The sequence below is a fragment of the Anser anser genome (assembly GCF_964211835.1).
Source record: "Anser anser genome assembly, chromosome: 1".
Taxonomy (NCBI): domain Eukaryota; kingdom Metazoa; phylum Chordata; class Aves; order Anseriformes; family Anatidae; genus Anser; species Anser anser.
This window is the reverse complement of record NC_139720.1, coordinates 82,335,880-82,357,642: the sequence shown is the minus strand read 5'-3', so window position 1 is coordinate 82,357,642 and position 21,763 is coordinate 82,335,880. Positions and strand designations below refer to the sequence as shown.

General features: G+C 36.2%; 1 protein-coding gene across 22 annotated transcripts in view; it reads right to left on the bottom strand.

Annotated features, from left to right (window-relative positions):
- The window catches only part of ROBO2 (roundabout guidance receptor 2), a 349,600-nt gene that overhangs the window by 113,171 nt on the left and 214,666 nt on the right, over positions 1 to 21,763 (bottom strand). For 15 of the 22 annotated variants that reach the window (XM_083821015.1, XM_083820994.1, XM_083821010.1 and 12 more), the window contains 3 exons: positions 20,111 to 20,238; positions 16,818 to 16,829; positions 1,673 to 1,797 (listed from right to left, as the gene is read on the bottom strand). In XM_083821015.1, the coding sequence (XP_083677141.1) occupies positions 1,673 to 1,797; positions 16,818 to 16,829; positions 20,111 to 20,238 (265 nt within the window). Of the gene's footprint in view, positions 1 to 1,672; positions 1,798 to 16,817; positions 16,830 to 20,110; positions 20,239 to 21,763 lie in introns of those variants that run through there. The other 7 variants (XM_083821004.1, XM_083821013.1, XM_083821002.1 and 4 more) reach the window with 2 other exon arrangements.

Here is a 21,763-nt window from a genome sequence, read left to right as displayed (position 1 = left end):
TAATAACATTCAATTAAAGACACAAGATGCATTTTCACCTTAAAATGTTTTTACCCTTGAAGTGATACCAATGGAAGAGGATAAAATAGAGTATTAACACTTTTCAATTACGCTAAATGACTTTAATCCTGCAAATGATGTCCTACTTTAATTAGAAGCTCTTCTCTTTATTACAACATGATGGATGTCCACTTTATTAGATTCGAGTGTGACACTATAAGCTCACTTTACATAAACATTACCATGTTATTAAAATGCTCTACAAGGCAGGTTTTTGAAATGTTTGCAAGCACATCAGTACCTCCTACTTTAATTTCAAGATGCTATTTTACTTTCCCCTTGGAACAATGTTCACCTTATGGAGACACAAAATACTGTGCTCTTCCAGAAGCTTGATCCCACATGACCCATGGAGACTAGATCTTAAGTTCTCTAATTAATATACTGAAAGAAGTACATTGAAGACTAAGCTTACACTCATATGAGCTTACACACAAAGTAATAGTGTTGTATCTTTGTAAGTTACAACCTAGCACCAAATGCTGTCAACCTTGGTCTTGTCGTTTTAGTCAGCTATCTGACCTGGTAAGATGATGAAACAGCAGCAGGTGGGGCAGACTGGGAGATCTGTGGTTCAGTTCTTTTCTCACACTTTGAGCTGTTACACAGTGCCTCCAGATTACAGGCACATCTGCATTACACAGCACAATGTGGATACTTGAGTTAATTCATATGTCACTGTATGGGGAAAAAGTAGCACAGTGCTCTAAAAAAAACCAATTTAGCCAAGGGACAAGGACACACAGTGTAGCTACATAAACAGATGCAGGCCAGACAAGTTTCATCCCAAAGCTGCAGAAGGCACTGTCCTTGGACATTCATTTGTCCCTTTTAATCTTTCTTCAGGTACAAAGGAGAATTTGGCATGTAGTTTACAATGTCCAAAGTTAACATGCTCACAGGAACTGCAGTTGAAAGCAAAGATGCTTTACTTCTGTTGTAACATGGTACCAATGTTGCAAAAGCAGAAAAAAAAAAAATATGGCAAGGCATTCAAACAGGCAGTATTAGCTGATGGCAACATTATTGGCTACATCAGAAATTTTGCTTTCACAAGATGACAGTAAGGATTCAGGGAAATATTTCCAAAAACAGATTCAGAAATTTCCCGAGATAATTCTACTGAAGAAAGCAGCTGAGTGTTCAAAACCTATATCTGTATGCACTGTGAGAATATGCCAATGCAAATCAGTTTGCTAGATATATATCCACTTGATCATGTCTAGACAGGTTATGAATTGTAATTACTGACTCTGATTAGTTAAAAATTGAGCCATAGCTTTTTTATCTACTGTGTTTGTCTCACCCACCTGTTTGTTGGGTGTTTTAGAATGATGCATTTAAGGTATATACTGTTGCTTTTTACACTTTTATACAGCAGCTAGCACAAGTTTCAGCAACTTAGATGGACTTTGTGTTCTTTACAATGTTAATATTAAAAACAAACAAACAAAAAAACAGCAACAAGACGTTGGTAGAGGATAGTGACTTTTTAAAAAACAAATTCTTGCAAAAGATTAGAAGAATGAAAATTAATATGTCTTTCTTTAAAAATCAAGATGTACGACCATTTAGAAAGGCTTGAAACACTTATAGGGTGCTTATAACTTACCTGGCTTCCTTCTTTTTGCCAAAAAACAGCTGGTTGGGGATTTCCTTTCGTTTCACAAGGAAAAGTCACTGTTCGACCCTGGGCTACAATCTGATCTCGTGGTCTCACCACAAACTGTGGAGGAGCTACAATGTAAGAAAAAACATGGTGTAAATTTAGGATATTTTGCAAGGGGGAGATGAGGAATATCGAAGGAAAAAGACAACATTATGGAGATTTGTTTTATGCCAGAAGACATAACACCAGATATACTAATTAGACAGAATTAATATACCCAGTTGCTAAAAAACAAACAAGCAAACAACAACAACAACAACAACAAAAACATTATACACATTAGCATAAACTCAGATGACAATAAATGCTAAGGAGCAACAGTCCAGTGTTTATGATGCTGGTTTCTACCTTCTGCCTAAAGATATTCTACCTTTCATCTGCACAGGTACCAGCACTCTCATACACTCTACACTACACAGAGCTTATCATTCTGCTGGAGCTATCACGTGTTGCACAGGGTAAATCAGGGTATACAGACTGCTTGTTTCAGTCTGACTATCTAGACTTTCAATAACAATCGAGAAAGGAGAGGAAGGTCTAGAGGACAGCAGAGGGACAAGTTCAAGAGTTCCCTTGACTTCTCTTAGGGGCAATGTGGTTAAGAAGGGAGTGGGTGGAAAGACTTGCTGTGAAAAGGAGGTTTGATGAAACATCACAGACTTGGGAGATCCAGATTTTGGCTTATGTAAAGAAAAGAAAGAAGCAAGAATTGAAGAGTTGAAAAGTTAGTGGGCTGCAGAGAGCAGCGAGTAAGAAGGAACTGGTATTCCAGGAGGTCAGGAAGAGGAAAGGAGAAGAAGAAAAGGAGAAATTGGAGTTTAAACAAGAAAAGATTCAGGACTGGCTTTGTGTTCAAGTAGACAGCATTAACAACATTCAGAATTGAACAATTTCAAAAGGAGAGGTGTAGTTTAACTTGTCCAGGAGTGTTGACGTAGAACAGTAAGTCAATGCTTGGTGTGAGCACAAAGGGAGAAAAAGCTGGTAATGTGCAGAAGGAAAGTGGGGAAGAAGCAGTGGCAGAAGATGAGACAAAAAAAAAACTTCAGCAACTATGCTGAGCATGATGTGATAAATTTTCTACGCATGATATGCAAATCCTTCAGTCTTGATTCAACATTGGAATTCAATGGAATTGTATTTATACTGTTTGGCATATTTTAAAAATATAATCAGCATCCCCATTTGTTCTTAGCAAAAGACTAGCTGACTTTTGGGACAGGCTGAAGAAGGAGGTAAAATTAAAAAAAAAAAAAAGTGATTTTTTCTCCTCATTCCACTATTGCTCTGGTGGTTGTGGAGTGTGATGGTTTAGGAACTACTAAGCTTTTAGGTAAACAGAATTTAAGTGTTTTAGAAAACCATATTTTCACCATTATAATTACAAACTATTTAATTAGGCACGAAGAGCAATCAAGACTCAGCTTCCGATTACACCTGCTGACAGCACAGATGCAGATCTGCTAACAGCATAGAAATGTATGCAGATCTGATCTTTCTGAAATACGCTTTGTACTTCTCATGGATTCTAAAGATCACAAGTCAAATAGCACTAGTATAATGTACTCTTAAAACAAGAACTGTAAAGCACTTAATAAACATGCATCACTGTTGATTTAGAAGGCAGAGGGTGAGCACTGAAGGATGAATCTTCCTTCTGTCTCATATTCCTGAGCACAAGTTTTGGCTTTTCAGGAGAGACAAGTGTCTGACTCTTTCCAGGGCCTCAGCAGGCATCAGTCTTCTGAAAGCACAGGGATGAAGGGCTAGGTGCCCTGCTGCTGCCCATTTATACTCATATCTTTTGAGGCATCTATAAGTGCTTATGTATTGCTATACATAATCTAGGATCTGAACTCAGCCTGTCCTGTTCCTAAAGCACTGGACTGTAGCATGTTCCTTGGTTTTCACTCACCTTGCTTTACCTACCAGATCTGTAATACAATCCCTACAGGTGTTGGAAAGTACTAATGTGGTAAACAGTATGTGCTTTCATTCATTCAATCATATGGGAAGAGAGAAAGATCTTTTAGTTGTGAATTAGAAACTTCCATTCCTGTAGGCATACTGTGCATTAAGGTGTCTCTACAGTTCTGACCACCCATTTAATAAAGGTCACTCAATTTTTTCAGTGCTTGCTGCTCAGCCAGAGAAGTTCACTGCTCAGGATATTAATATGGAATCAATAGCAACCTCAGGCAGAGCAGAGAGCAGAAAACCTCTAACCTCTTCAGGTGTTACATATGCATTCAACAGGAACTATGCATGAGTCCTATGTCTGTGCTACATTATAGGTGGCCTCCAGACCATAGTCTTTCTATTGTGAGGCTAAAAACATGGTGTCAGGAGTCCATCCCACAGATCATGCCTAAGCATGATCGATACCTAAGATCGCTTTTTAGGCATGCTTAGTACACTGGGGGCATGTTATAAAGATGGTTCTCCCAGCTCAACAGAAGGAAGAAAGGTACGGCATTTCCGTGAGCTTATCTTTCAAAACACATAACCAAATAAACGCAGGTAGATAAGTTTAAGGGTTCACCTGAAACATTCTCACACACAAGGCTGTACTGCAAGTCAGTAATTCAAAGCTCTGAGTAGATATAATAGGAAAGTACTTGTTGCTGTAGCAAGGACCAAATTCAGGTATGAGATATAAACCGCCCAATTTCTACCTATAATTTGACCTAACCCTAACTTTGAACATTCCTCACTTTTCTATGAGCAGAAAAACAATCCTTTATTTTGCAAAAAGAGACAGGGAAAAAAAGCAGGAATTTATACGGTGACTCAGTCCAGATAATCCAATTGGTGTAGATTTACCTTGTTGCTCTCTTCTCTCCCTGCCACACACCAAATCCTCCCCAGCATTCACCATTCTAGATGAACAGGAGATCTGTGGCATCAGAGCTACAAGTTTATACTTTCTGAAGGCACCAGTAAACCACAGTATATGGTTATGCACAGATCTGTTTTCTAGTATTATTCTGCATCCATAATTAATAGAAATTCACTACAAAAATAAATAAATGAACTAGAGCTTTAATCTAAATATAACCCGATAATCTCAAGGGGAGCTAGCTTTTATTGGTCACTGCATTAATTAGAACATAAAACCAATCCCACCAGCCAAACTATTTAATAGTATACTCTTAAAGAACACGAAAAACCTCATTTTTTAAAAAATAAAACCTTGCATACATTTTTATGTATTCAAATAAGTTCTTCTGTAATGAAAGAAACTGTTTTTCACCAATTTGTTGTCATACTCAGCTATAATTCTGTTTACAGACAGATAAAAATGACTTGTTTTATAGCATTTAAACAATGTTTTCACCATATCAGTTTTATCTATCAAATTCCACTTGACTAATGAGAATTGACAACTGAGAGTAACAGCTAATACTTGCAGGAGAAATGTTGGTCAAGTATAACTACCAAAGCAGTAAGACTGCCATTATCCCCAGAGAATGCAATGTGACCCTGTTCAGAGACAGCAAGGTTTTTTTGACTTTCTTTTTCAATTTTCCTAAAAAAAAAAAAAAAAGAACTCATTATCTGCATGCATAAATGCTGTTTGTAAGGTAAATATTATTACTCCTATTTTGCGGAAAGGTTGACTAAGAACATGACTTGCTCAAAATTCAACATCAGTAGAACATTGGACAAAACCTTATTGAAGTCATTATTGCTTCTCTCAAAGTAGGTTTCTTGAATTTTAAAAGCAGTTTGAAAAGGTACAGTTAGAGAAATAACAGCAGGCTAGATATGCTTCAGCTGTTAAAGAGCTATGAGCTACGTTAATACTTATTTCAGTCTAAACATTAAAATGATTAGAAGAATCTGCTGAAAAAACTGTTATGCAGCTGCAAACTGAGTGTTGTGCCTATCAAACTATTACCCTTTATTGTTTCAGATGTAACATTAGCTGCATTGGAATAAACAGAGTAGAAAATCTCTTGCTTGGGTGACATTTGAAAATCAAAGACAATGGCTCTAAAAGGAAATGTATTGCTTGAATTCCAGGGCAACAGACAAAAATATGAAATAAAAAAAAAAAAAAGAACAATTAAGATTACAGACCTAGTGCACTTCTATTGATTTTTTTTTTTTTGAGAAATTTAAATAGTACACAGTAAATTAGATTTGATTTCTGGCAAATTATGCTTTGATGTGGCATTCAGCAAGCGCTTGCTTCAATCAATGTCACACTAGAGCTCTGTTATGCTAATAGCGGCTGGTGAGGGTAAGCGGGATGATATGGAAATCAGATGGCTGAACGTGAATAGAAAGCATAGGCCATGTATGAGGTGGGCTTTGAGACGAGGGGATGGGGAGACCTTAAGGTTAATCACATCATGTTCAGAACTGTTTTTACAGCACAGAACAGTATTCTACTACAAGAATGAAAATAGAAAAGCATGAGCAGTAGTTAAGCATTAGTTGTTCAAAATGGTAACAGTGCATTCTGTTGCACTCTTTCTAGATGTCACATTGTGCATCACTAGATGGATCTCTTTTTCTAGTAATAAATGCATATGATGGTATCCTCTGTTTAAATGTTAAACAGTTGTACAAAAAAAAAAAGATGGAATTAATATTGCAAAATATTTCAAAGGGATTTCTCAATTCTTTTCCAATCCTAATAGTTAGTAAGATCTCTAATATGTTGTGATGGATTGCATTAATTTCTTTCCCAGGAGTGTCTCTGAGTACTAAAGGTTATGCTGAGTCACCAGGAGCTGACAAAAATGCTAATGTAGAAAAGCTTGACCAAGACAGTGAGTTTATCCCTCATACGTGAACTCCAGTCACCTGATAAGAAATGTTGTAGAAGATTACTCAGAAGATGAGAGGAAAATTACCACAGAAAAATGTGATTTTACAGTAAAAAACACTGTAATCCCATATGAAATACAAGCAACATTTTCTTCCAGTGACAGTTTTCTAAGCTGATCTTGTGATTTGTGGTTCACGCTGAACACAATGATCCTGCGGGAATTCTATTATCATAACTTGCTTGGATCAGCTCTTCCAGTCCAGGTGCACTGGGGTGCATGTTATGTTGCTGTGACTTTAATTAAAAGTAGATATTGTACCAAGTTTTAGTCCAGTATCACTACCACAAGCAGAAATGGCACTGTAACCACAGCAAGTAATATCAGTGGGATTTTTGTTCTCATGTTTTTGTTTTTCCTAACACCTTCAATTAACTAAGGAAGCCCCACTATGAGATCAAACTAATTTTATATAATCCAGACAATTTTCAGATAATGAAAACTTTAGTGATCTTTTAATTACAAATACTTAAATAAAACATCCTCAGATATCACGGAATATGAGACTTTATTCAAAGCTCGTTGAAGCTGGCAGAAATTCTCCTGTTGGCTTACATGGTCTTTGGATCAGACTCACTGAAAAAATAATATATTTAAAAAAAAAAAAAAGCAACAGATTTTATAGGGCTTAAATTACAGATTTGATAACCTTTAACTGCAACTAATTTCAGTTGATAATCAACTGCAAATGAAATTTGTCATGAAGATTACTTATGCAAGCTAAGTGATAAAGATGAGTATTTCATTATAACCTGGAATTGCCTATTATCTGTAAACATATTTCTGTGACTGGTTCAAAGAGGGTAGGGGGAAAGACGTTAACCTGTAAGCCTTCTAGGCAACATTCATCCCTCTTCCTGATGGAGGAAAAAGCTTTGAAGAACAGGCAGAAAAACATAGTTTGGTAAAGAACCCGGATTCTGTAAGTCTTAGCTCTGCTTCCAGCATGGAAGAGACAGTAAACCAACCAAAAATTCCCATCTGCAGTTTTGTTTTTTTTTTTTTTTTTATCGTACACTTGCAGCAGTTTCATAATTATCTTCTGAGCAATCAAAATGATAGTTGGTACAATACTCAGTTGCCTAGCTTGAAAGTAAGAGAGTCAGTTAACATGATGAGATAATGGAGTCTTCCCCAAATGGTCTTCCAGGTTCTGGAATCCCAGCAACATCTCTACCTTCCTTATAAAACCCTCTAAGACTTGAAACTGGGTATCTCAATGTGCCATTGAAGCGACAATATTCATGTGGACACAAGCTGGTCTTCAATACATGTTCACATTTTAAAGCATAAAGCTCAGTTCCAGTCTTACCAAATACAGATCAAGAATTGCCTCTAAGATGTTTACGTGAAGGATAGAAGTGTGTTCCAGCTGAAGTATTATTTTCAAAAAGGATATAACCCTTGACATTATCCATGGAGTATGACTACTTATTTGTAGGATTGCTTTGCTGGTTCCAGTGATACTGGGCTAGAAGATAGTTGAAGGAAGTACAGGAGTTCTTGAGAGACAGAAAAGAAAGTTTATGCATTGTGAAACATGGTTTGATATTATACTGTTGCTGATGAAATAAATAGAGGAAAACAGAAAAGATTACCAATCTCATACACTGTAAGCCTGAGCTGAAACAGCAGTTCTTTTCTCTGAAGTTCACATCTTGTTAACAGGCACAGACCATAACATGTGGTTCTTAGGAAACAAAGTTATTTGTGAACTATTAATTATGACCAACAACAAATCAAAGATGTAGCCTCTACACAGAAGCCATAAGAGGAACTTGAAAGGATGACAACTTAGGCCTACTACTAATTCAGATATTTCTTATTAGGGATAAACCAATGGAAGTTTAGGATGGTCATTTTCTTTATGGTGAAAAGACTTAATCTTATGCTGTGCTCTAATGATCAGGTGCATTCATAGACAGGGAAGGAAGTAAATTTTCATCATGCTAGTTACTGCTGAGTTGCCTGGGAAATTGATTTCCTTCTCTTCTCTGCCATGAGTATCATGTTAGCACAGCAAACTACAGCGGCAAACCCTAGTCTGTAGGAGTGAAGTTGGACTTTGAGACAAGTGCATGGATCTCCTCTCCTCTCTTCTCCTCTGTTTTATTTGGATTGTTTGCTTTCTTCTATGATTTATTCTTCAGGTGGATGCTTTTGTCAGTAAAAATGAGGAATGGGTAGGTTGTAAAGGATAACAAGTGATTCATGAAGCCCCTCACTAGATCTGTGATATTATTTTAAAATGACACAAGTGGAGGTGGCAAAGCAGGTGCTTGGTTTGGTTTCGTCTGAAAAGCCACTTCATAGAACCTATCCTTAGAACACCTATAATCCATAGCTCAGATACTATCTTTAACATTGACAATACTTCAAAATTAATTCTAATTTTGTATATTTGATAAATCAAATATACAAAATTAAAAACAAAGTGGGCAAGTGAGGAGAACTTTCAGCAAGTTGAATGCAAAGGAAGCACTGGGGAAGAGGTATCAAGCTACAGTGGAACAGAAGTAGAGGGCAGAGGGAAGCTACCTCCAAAAGATCATCATCAGGACCAGCTCTGGCATAAGTGTACTTCACACTGGTGCTGTCTCATGGAAAATGAGAAATTCCCTTTTGTTAGTGGTAGTGTTTTTGTTTGGTTGGTTGCTTTTATTTGTTTGTTTGTTTGTTTGATTGACTGTTTGCTTGTTTTCTGGTTTCAGATTCACTAAGAATGTTAAACCATCTTTCATACTTGGACTAATTGTTCTAATCTGAATTTCACTTATAACGACATTTTTATCCTTCAGTTTTTCTGAAACACTGAAGCAGATAATCTCTGAGAGCATGGAAGCACAAGCTTTTTTTTTTTTCTTTGAAAGAGGTGAAAGAAGTCTTAGAGAATCAATAAATAAAAACAGCTAGCTGCCTTATATATTTTGACATGTAAAATCTCTCTTTTATCCCTGGATGACCTAAAAGAAAGAAGTGGGATAAATCTGTGTGGTGAAAAAAAGATGTGAGATAAACAATAACGAAAAACAAACAAACAAACAAACAAAACAAACAGGTTTGGTTTATATTCAGTTTCCCTGTCAATTTCAATTAAGATAACTGCCAAATCTGCATTTATTGTTATAAGAAAAGTTTAAACACAAAGAAAAAAAATACTGCCTATTACTTGTTCTTCCCTATTGCCTACAACTAATTTCATTACAGCAAAATTATGAGAATACTTACAAAACAAACAAACAAAAAGCAAACAAACAAACAAAAAACACAACCCACAACTGTCTCCCACATAGTTGAGAAAAAAGAAACCTCCTTTCCCCCCCACCCCCATTTCCAGTTCTCTGAACTCATTAACAGCACCTTTCCTGACCTCTCTCCTCTGTTTTATGGTATATTTAAACATTAAGTTTAAATATCTGGTCTGTATTTCATCTCAACATTGGACTGTAGCCTGACAGAATTTGAATCTCTGCTTTATTATATCTTGTCCAATCATCTCTTCTATGTGGTACTCAAACCTTACAGATGCTCCTGGAAAATCCCTTCTGGAAAAATCCTTCATTTATCTTTGATACATATAAAGAGAGGTGGCACTGACTCTGGCTGCTCAATACCTTACATTAATCAGGACTTTTCTCTATTCTAGACAATTCTTTCATGTGTTTGGTTTTTTTTTATTATTATTATCTTTTTTTTTTATTTCTCCTTAAGTGCCTGAGATTCAGGATATGCCTTTTGTTTAGATCAGATAGAAAAGAAGTGCTCTCCTACATTTGTAATACTTTAGTCCACTTGCTAATGTAAACGGTAACATCACATGATGGCATGTACTTTCCCTTTACCTTCTGTGAATTCAGCAAACAAAGCAAATTATGCCAACAAAAACACATGCAATCTGCTATGATCCTTTTTTTCATGGGAGATAGCAGAAGGGTTTGCTCGTAATGCATTTAAAAAAGGAAAGCATACCTCTTGCTGATTTAGTAGGATTCCATCAAAATAACAAGAGTAATTTGGTTATCTGCTTCAAAAAAACATGAATTCACACACTGAATAGAAGAGCCAAGGTGGTGAAAAGAGAAGTAAAGCCTGGGTATGTTGGGCTAATAGGCTACAGCTATAGTGAGAAAGATGACAAGTTCCTGGTTCATTTACCCTTGAGAATAAGGAAAGACTGAGGAGATTTTCTGCTCAATTTGGGCCACTGTAAAGAGAAGAGAGGAAAAGGAGTGAGGAAGAAAGGAGATTATTTATGCTGATTGACAATGGTAACATTCAAGGAATGGGACATAAGTAGTTTTGCTGTTGAATAATATCGAGGACTTATCCAAATCGTAATAACTCAGTTGTACAAGCAAGCAGCAATTGAGTAAAGAAGGCAAAGAGAAAAGTGGATGGATTACTGTATTGATTTCCACACTCTTCTTAAAAGAAAAGTTACTAATTTCTCCTTTTAAAAACAGGAAAGGAGCAACACATCAAAAGACTATTTTTCATGCACTAATCTTCAAAGACATATAGGAAGATTCAGAATCCACTGAAACAAGAAAACAATTCCTACTCATTTGAGCATACATAATGGACTCAGGAAATTTACACATTAAACCTCTCAAAACTTTCCCAAGCTAGAGTTCAGCAGTAAACTAACTAACTAACTAAATAGGCCCTTTTATCACTTCCTGCACTTGCTATACCCGGCTTTTCTGTAGGAGAAACAGTATGAGTGCAGGCACATTCTTGGTAATGTAGTGGAATGAGCCCAGTACGTAACAGTATGACTTACTAAAACTTCAGGTAGGCAGCCATCTTTCATGTTTATCCTTGAAGAAGAATCCTCTGTGAGAACTTGTATATTTCTGTTTTGACTGCTCTCTGGCATACCCAAAAGACTTGGAGCAGTTGAAAATGGAGCCAGAGTTTTGTGGACCAGCCCTAATAAATGCCTGGTGGTTAATGTGCTCTGTCCCTATTTGCAGAGCCATTGTGGCCCATACATCACAAACGTATTTCTATGGTATCTTAAATCATCATGGAAATTCAAGTGTAAGTTCAGCTATTGGAATTTTGCCAAAGTACAAATGCTAAAGACTCTTGGATTTTTAGAGTGGTCTTTCAAGGGCTACTAAGTGTCAGAACAAATCAGCTCTGTATTTTTATTTCTTTCACTCAGCACCAAGCTTTTCTCCTTAATATAAAGGATTTGCCTAATGATAAATAAAAAGAATGAATTCTTTCAGTTAGGGAAGAAGAAAATGCAAAAAGCTTAATGTCTTCTGGTCTCTTTACCCTCTTCCGAAAATTTCTATATGTGATAGCAACAGGCAGGCAGGCAAAATACTGCACTTTGATACAGATATTAGATTTCTGCCACTGAAAGATGGCACAGCAGTGCCAAGCATGATCTCATCTCTTCTGTCACACACCAATTACCACTGCTGATATAGTTTTATAAACCCTCAGTGTCTCAAGTGAAGGTGATAGTTTCATAAATACACTAAAAATAAAAGTATTCATACTATATAGACTTTCCCACAAGAGTCAGAATGAAATGGAAAAGGATAAAGAGAGAACTCTGTCAGCTATCATCTAAACAATGTGATTTCCAGCCACAAACAAATGCAACCTTGTTTAAATATACAAACCTTTCTATATTGTTTCATGCTACACCACTCTTAATAGACCATTAACCCATGCCAGGTTGATTTATGACATGAAAACTTCCCAGAACAGAGTGAAATGCATCATATAGTCACATTTCACTTAAGTATGAATAGGCTGTATTCAATTAGTATGAAATTTAGAAAATTCACGGCAGATGTCTTATCTGTTTCTCTATTCTCCAACATGGTAGGGAAGTAAGGTTATTGCAACCTGATTGGTCTCCCTTTACTTCTTTAGTTAATTCCAGATAATTTCTATTCAGGTGGCAAAATTATTTGGATATTTGCTGAATGGCAATTCTTTCTCAGAAGACGAGTCATATCATATGACAATTAATTAAGTAAACTTAATCAGGTAAACTACAAGGCAACTGAAATGCAAAAAACCTGTATTTTGACCTAGTTGAAACATAGCTGAAAATAAATTGAAAACAGTACTTTGCCACCTCAATGACCTTTTTGATGATTAGCAAAAAGGTAACTGAAGCATTAGACATAGATCTCCACAGATCTTATATTTGAACTCAACTTTAAGTCTATATCTCAGAGCAATATAGCAATTGGAAAAGCAAGCCATTGTTACTTTTAGGCAGGATTATATGAAACTTTTGGGCTCCTCTTAACTTTTGGAATACTTTTTATAGCTATTCTTCTGCACAGTTGCTGTAAGAAATACAGCAGAATGCCAAAGTGAGAAAATATAAACTTCCTCATCTGGAAGATCCATCCAACAAGTTAAATAACAGTAGAAATAGGGATAAAGATGAATAAATATCTTGTTTCCTAAACCCATCTGTTGTAAATCCTGTCGCAAATCATTTCAAAAGGTTATAAATAAGAGAACATCTATTTCAGAAACAGGCAACACATTTATACCTAGCATCAAATCCAAACATGATGAGTAATCTGGTATAGAGCTGTTAAATTCACCAGCTGCCATCCACCTCAGGCAGAACTATACCTCATTTTGTCTATGTAGCACATACCATATGTTAAAAACTGCTTGAATCAAACATGGTCAGTGGCAGAAGTAATCCCACTACTGAATTTTCCACTCAAGATGAAATTTAAATTAAATTAAACCAACTAACAGAATACAAATATTTGAAACAGGTAAAAACTAAATAGAAGATGGAAATGATTCAGCTTGCAGTAAGAACTACTGCAAAGAATAACAAGAATTACAATCCTTGAACATTAGAAATACGTATCTTTATTCTTCAGCAACAAGCCAGTGAAAGAAAATGTTTTGGTCTTGTTTAAAACACAAAAAAGACCAAAAATGTCTGCTTTGAAATGGCAGTAGTGATGAAAAGTAGAGGTACCCAGTTAATATGCAGGTATCAGAAAAGAGTATGAAATTTTAAACTGCTCCCCTGCAGTTTATCTTATACCTTAATATATAAATATACGTCTGTTAAAATGGCACTCTCCTAGAGAGTTGTGAGTATATTAAGTACTGTTTGCTTTAGATTCCTTTCTGTAAGGAGACCTGATTTTTGCTCTGCATTCCGATTAATTTTCTAAATAAACAAACAAACAAAAAGTAAAAAAGCTAAAGATTTGACTCACTATTCTTGTCAAATGACAATTTTAACAGAAGATCATTTGGGCATTTTGGCGGTGAAATGATGGTGGAGAGGGAAGATACTTTGTTTTGCATTACCTGGCTTTAAATTTTCAATAGGATAGGTAGCCACCTGCTTTGCCTACTTTTGAATGAACCAGAATGAACTGTGGAAACCATTTCAGCTCCTTAAATAAAAAGAAGGAAAGAAGGAGGAATAAGGGGAGGGGAGGCAAGGGGAGTCTCATAAGGAACCTTTTCTCCAGGTACGGGTTTAGACAGAAGTGATCCAAAGAAGATGATCTGCTTACACGCTGCAACCACTGCACACTCAGTTGTATAGGAGTTATAGATGTTAAAAATCTTTGGAGTTGGATGTACTTTAAAATCTTTTTACAATTCACAAGATAAACACTACATTAAATAGTTTGATAAAGACCATATGCCCATATAATGATTATTTTAAGGTCAACCACTCTAATTTATGTTTTCCTGAATAAATCATAAAAAAGAAGAATTTTTTTTGCACCAGATGTTCACTCGTTACAAAATAAAATAGTGTGGGCAGGGAAAATGACAAATTGACCATGGCGTGGTCACACAAGGGAATCATTCACCTCGACATAAAGTAACTTGATACCGAGAGCTTCTACATACACTTTGGAGATGGAATCATTCACAACTCAATGGCCTGAAAAGTCTTAAAAGAGAATCAGTGCTCTAAAATGAGACACCAGCAGCAGTGCTAAAACCTAAAATCGTTTTCTTGTGAATCTTCAGTCTTTTATTTTATGTGGCTTTCACTGAGTTTGAAACAATCACTACTTCAATATTTTTCTTGCCTTTATTTTAATAGTGAGCAGAAAGAAAAAATAAATAAAAGTAAAATGTTTTTCACCTTGCAGCATTTTCATAGTGAATTAAGAAGGAAATTTAATTAGCCATAAAAAAAAACATAAAATGAGAGATTTACATCAGAAGCATACCAAATTAATTCTAAATTTTCTAAGCAAAGGAAAAAAAAATTACAAATTTACTCCAGTTTTACCATTACAACTCCTAGGAATTAAATTCTTGAGAACATGAGCAGGCAGTGTGCCCAGGTGGTTAAAAGGCCAAGGCATCCTGGCTTGTATCAGGAATGGTGTGGCCAGAAGGGCCAGGGAGGTGATCGTCCCCCTGTACTCAGCTCTGGTGAGGCCACACCTCGAGTACTGTGTTCAGCTTTGGGCCCCTCACTACAAGAAGGACATCGAGGCCCTGGAGCGTGCCCAGAGAAGGGCAACGAAGCTGGTGAAGGGCCTGGAACACAAGTCCTGTGAGGAGCGGCTGAGGGAACGGGGGTTGTTTAGTCTAGAGAAGAGGAGGCTCAGGGGAGACCTTATTGCTCTCTACAACTACCTGAAAGGAAGGTGGGGGGAGCTTGGGGTCGGCCTCTTCTCACAGATAACTAGTGATAGGACTAGAGGGAATGGCCTCAAGTTGTGCCAGGGGAGGTTCAGGTTGGAAATTAGCAGACATTTCTTCTCAGAAAGAGCAGTCAGGCATTGGAACGGGTTGCCCTGGGAAGTGGTGGTGTCACCATCCCTGGGGGTGTTTAAGGGAAGGCTGGATGTGGTGCTTAGGGACATGGCTTAGTGGGTGACATTGGTGGTAGGGGGGTGGTTGGACCAGATGATCTTCAAGGTCTTTTCCAACCTTAATGATTCTATGATTCCTAAAGTAATACTCTAGTGACTTGAGTTTAAAGCTTGCTATTGAGTTTTCAAATGGAGAACTGTGAACTGCTCTTCTACTTAGGGAATTCTCTAGCTGTGGATAAGCAATGCCATGACTGCAGCTTGGCTCTACACATGCTAGTTCAAGCAAACTAGTAAGTATGGGATCACCTTAGTTCTGGAAACAGATGCCTAACCTGGATTTTATCTTTAAATTATTCCAACCTCTTTTCCTCCCACCTTGTAACAGTGAAGAGCTGAGACAAGGTCAAATTCAAACTTTGGTCAAACACATTTCTGACATAAGTTTTGACTATATGAAGAAAGACCAGCCCCCTCAGCAATCTCTGTAAACAACAGTACAGACTTTTCACACTAATCCAAAAAAAATCAAAGTAACCACATCATTATTCTAGAATATACATCTAAATGCAAACTACAAAAATCAGAAGAGAAGTGCAACTGGTTAAATTGTTCAGAAAATCCATATAGGCACAGAGTAAACATCCGTGAATGAAAACTAAATAATAAGTTCAGGATATTTGTGAACACCAAAAGAGAATTTCAGCTATTGACAGTTGCAATTTTTCCATTATGCTCAGTTAGATTTTTATAAATTTTTAAAAGTAATTTCAAAGACATAGGAAAGAATCAAATTTTCACAGTGGGATTTCAAAATCCAGAGATTGCCTTCCCCTGGACTTTTTATTCAGAACAGTCTGCATCCTATACAGTGCATTCTAAAATGCACTCCAAGATGACCCAAGGATGAAAATCAGTGATGAACTTTCTTAACAAGCACGGAAATCTACTCCATCGCCTTTTCAATTTCAAGACTATTTTCATTTCAAAAATCTTTGAAAGATACAAGAAAGACGGAACATGCAAAGCCTTTGCTTTTACTGCTATGCAGTAAAAGCATAATGAGCTGATCATTTAGGGCCTGATAGAAGCTCACCAAAGTCAATACAATCCTTTCTGTTGATTTCAATGGCGTTTATACCAGGCCCTTAAATAGACTGTTAAAACCATCTGAATGAGTGATTTTGGCTTAGTATCACCACACACCCCCAGTTTCACTGAATGGTATTTATTGGTGATTTAGCAAATGTGTTTATACATGACATAGCAGAAAATAGAAAGTTCAGAAATAGCACTTTGTCAGTCAAAACCACTTGGCTGGTGTTATAAAGTTAACACTATTAAGCACTGGCTGCTAGCTCAAGCCAGTTAAATGCTGTTGCAAATGAAAGATGAAGCATTGCATGAAGCCATGCTAAAATGGATAGAAGGATGGTTACTTACCAACGGGGCGAGCTGTTGACATTACAATGGTGTAGTGAGAACATAAAAAAGAAATTAAAAAAGAAAAGAATATCTGTCAGAATGCATGACGTGTAATGTTACGTTCTACTATGGATATTACCATGATTGCTAACCCCTCAAATGATAACCTAAGTAAAATATTTACTGCTATTACTGTTTAGTCACACGTTACTATTATCACATTTATTTGAGCATAGCATCTGAACAAGTTGACTGGAATCATTCTCTAAGAAACATTTTTATTATCTTCACATGCCATCATCAAGTATCACTGTTAGTGCCTGATAAAAGAAAAATTGCTTGCATTAGCACAAACTTTTAGATCTTGATGAACACATCAATTTAAGCTACACTACCAAATGTCATGCCAGTAGATGCAAGGCATTTGATTTCTAAGTTGAATACCAATTGAATGTTAAGCATGGCCAGTCAGTACAGCAGTAGGGGCTACAAAAAGCCCAGGACAATTTTTCTCATTCAATAACAGGCATGAAAGCTTACAACACGTTGCTTTTTCCTCACTGACAGGGCTGATGAAAATATAACAAATAGGCTGAAATGGCCGCAGGGATTTCAACCCAGAATCTCTCAAATTACTGTTTAGATAACTTCTACTTCCTAAAAAAAATGCTGCTGAACAATCAACAGGTTAATACAGTTTCGGACTGATATAAAGATTGAAAGCTGTTGCTGCAACAAGTGATTTCTTGATTATAGCAACAGCCCTTGTATAGTTGTGTTGGGAGAGAAGGCTGACAGTCCCTCTGCTAATAAAATAAAGATATCCCCTTTCAGAACAGCTAAAAAGTTGGACATAAGATTGACTCACAATTGCATCTGGTTAGGTGAAACTTCCCATATTTTAGCAACAGAAATAGTCACACACTTCTGAGAAATTTTTTTAAAAAAGAAATTAACCAGCTCTATAACATTAAGTGCAGACTAGGGCCAAAGAGAAGACATGCATATCCTTGTGTAGCAGAGCATGCAAGTGCCATCTTAGTTCTCAGCCTTTCTACGGCTTTATTCTTACTTTGTCAGATCCACTTTATGTAACCATTTCAAGCCTGCTGCCATTTCTCACTCATAATCTATTTTAAGACTTTCTGGCTTTTAATATTATGACATTTTTCTTTTCCAATTGAAAGATAAGGAATGAGTGATGCGCATCTTTCCAAAACACTGAGTCACAGAATTCAAATTCTATTATCATTTACAACAGCGTGATGTGAACTCCCCAGCTGCATCCTCATCCCCTGCTTTGAGAAGATGGAGCCATGAATGAGGGAGCTATGGATTATGCTGTTGCTGCCACGTTTGCAGTTTTGACTATGGATACCTGCAAGGACCAATGCACTCTCAAAGTAAATTTTGAAGTGCTAATGGTTTTCTTCTCTACATGAAGGGTGATTTTGCTAAAAATGGTAAAAGTTTAAGAAGTCAGAATTAAATCTTCCTTTAATTAAAAGGAATATCATTCATGGTCCCTTTAAAGTCAACAGGAGTTTGCCTAGTCCTTTGTTTCCAGAAAATACAGAGTAATAACCTTCTCCACTGAATTTCTTAGCTTTTCTCATTTGCTGTTATCTTGAACGTTTAACATGCTTATAATATCATGGCTTCCTTTGTGTTGGATAAACACTATGTAAATGGCCATCCCAGGGGAGACTAGTACCCAAGATAATGAAAGTCTACTTTTACTGTAGGAAATTGATTAAATTATGTATTTCTTTGTTTTTATTTGTTTTGTTTTTACACCTTAATTTGATCAGATTCCAGCTTCAGTAATTTCAAAGGATTTTTTGCTTGGTTCTTGTTATTGTTCATATCACGAGATAGGTAGCAAAAATAAAAAGCTTGCTCTACTAACGCATACAGTGAACACAGTTCCAGGAGTGTTTGAAGGCTACTGAATTGGTTGCCAGATATACTGGAAATCAGGATTCTGCCTGTGACAAAGTAATGGAATTAGAGCATTTCTGAGAGTTCTGTGCAATAACTATTTTTCTCACGTTACAAATTGGAAGAATAATCTCTTACATGCACATGCAGCAGGTAAATCTACTTCTTCAGATTAAAACAGGGAGGTCTGCATTACCACATATTATCTAAAGCGAACACTAAGGTAATATTTTAGCAGGTAATATCTTGGTATCACAATACTTTCTTTTCTTTGTTATATACTAACATCTCCCCCTCTACAAAGCCACTCACTGCTTTTTTGCCCTTTGAATTCAGCAAATTAAACTGAACTGTGTCCATGCATTAAATGGATGGAAATGGAAGCTGGCCTCTTGGGTCAGTTGACCCCAGTTCTAATAAAGCAATCCATTGAGACTTTGAACATTTGATTTAATGTGTATGAAAAGAGGAGCACAGATAAAGCTAAAAATGTTTTTATTAACCTTTCACAGCTCTACTGAAAACCGTCAGCATGCACCACTAAACTGTGAAATAGTGTCTGCATGATATCCATTGTGCCAAATTGCTGCTTATCTTTTGGAATGAAGTAATAACTACTATATTCTATTTACTTATATGGAAATATTAGCCCACAAACAACTTCTCTCTCCATAATCTTTAGCATGTCTATATCTACTGTCACAAAAGACATTTTGGCAAGTCATTACTCTACTGGTTTTAAAACCTCTTTACCACATCAAAAAGCACCACATAAACACTGTGTGGATACTATAGACCACGAATATTTAAAGAGAGAATATGTTAGTTGTTACTTTGTAATACTTACAAAATTTAATTAAGATTTTCTTTTTCTTTTGGCTTGGGTTTATCTTACAGATAAAGAGTAATGATAGAGAGTTTAATTACAGCAGAGATAATTGCATAATAATACTATCTGCATTATTTTGGGCAATAATAAACATAGGTACTACATTCCTTATATTTATTAGGGAAAGGAACCCTAATAATAATAGCCTAAACCGATGGCTCACATATTAAAGTGTATGTCCATGGTTACATAGTGTTTGCTTATGAATGTATATGCATCATGCATCTATTCTTTGATAAAAAAAATAATATTGGAACAGATCATTAACTGCAGTGAAATCCTATCCTACAGAATATAACTACAATTTTGCCTGAGATACCAACAGGACCAGGATTTCAGCTGTGTTGCAAATCAGTGCAGCACCCACGACTGCAAAGGATGTGCGAAACCCAAACAAAAGCCCTGTAAGGATGTGGCCCATTATGACGGAAAGCAATTGATCCATACAGGACACCCGCCCTCTCTCCACAGGAACACTCACCTCGCACAGTAAGGGTAGCAGAGGCTTCCACTTTTCCGACTCGATTCTCCGCAATGCATGTGTAGGTTCCTTCATCTGTGCTCATAGCCTTCTTAACGCGCAAAGTGTAGTCATCTTTGATGTCATACCTGTGTTTAAAAAAAAAAAAGAAAGAAAGAAAGAAAAGAAAACTCATTCTGTAGCCAACCAGCAGAAATGAACAAAAACCCTCACCTGGAATATGCCAGTCTGAATCTATCTTGGATCCAACTTTCCAACTTTGGAAGATAAATTATTATCTAGCATTAGATAATTCCACCAAGCATTAATCTTCATGACATTTTTATTGCACTCTGCATTAGTTAGAAACTTTACATAAAATTAGTATTGCTATGTTCACGCAGTATTAGGGCTTTATTAATAATATCTTTCACTTTGTCCTTGATCTAGAGCAAAATGATAAAATTAAGCTATCAGACATCAGTTATCAATACATGACAGCTCAGGTTTATCATACCTTTAACTATGAGTGAGCTACATGTTTTACCTTTAGCTGATTTGGAATTTTTCCTTTATATACAGTTTTCCTCTAGAGCAGCAACCCCTTAGGCATATTGGTAAGTTCTGACACTATAATATTATAAACAATAAAAATATATTTAAGCTCTAGAATGTGACATTTATTGAAGAGGCACATTAATGGAGATTTATCAATTTCACAGAAATACTACAGAGTGATTCATTTAGTGGACAATAACACTTTCTCTTCCTTAAAATAAATTCAAAACATTCCAATTATTCTTTGTCTATTTCTTTGTTTCTGTTGTAAAAATTCTAAAACTATGAGGATATATAAAAATTGAAATAATACAAAACATTTCAGCAGGCAGTGAACGTTCATTCACAAGGCATTTAGAGTAACTCAATCAAGAAAAATAGGAAAATATTCACAGTTAAATTGTTATCAGCCCGTAGAAGTCAAGATTAACAAACTACTTTAGGCTCTGATGCAAAACTCGTTAAAGTCAACTGAAGACTTTAACTTGTATGAAATTTCTTTGGCTCCTGAATTGGGAAAACATCATAGACACTCAGCATGGATATTTTACTCTTGAAATACTCTCCCATAAAATTATTCTCAATGATATTTTTTCTATACATAAGCCCCTGATACGTTAATTAAGTTACCTTGAACCAAGAGGTAGCTTCAGATTCTCGTGCATTAAATAGCAAAAGAGGCACATGAGACTAAAGAAAGATCTAGACCTCAGGAGATGTCAGTACTCTAATGGTATAGATGCTCACTAACTAACTTTAGAAAAACTAATTTACCTTCTCTTTATTATATAGTAAAGACCCCACAAGCTTGTTCAGAAAACATATTGAAATGATAAAGAAGAGCATGCTTACATGTTTTGATGAGTAAGAATGTAATGCTATTAGATACAGAAATGTTGTGAGGCTCTGTCTATGAGTATTGTTTAAATGTTTTGGGAACATCAAATATATACATTACATGCATCGCTATTGGCTCCTTTATTATAGATTTGTAGCAAGAGTACTGTACTAACAGACTTAAAAGCATCTTAACTCAAAGGATCATATATGTTGAAACGTTTAAAGTTCTGTTATGTCTAAGTAAAGCTCACGACATTAATTAGAGTATTGCTAGTA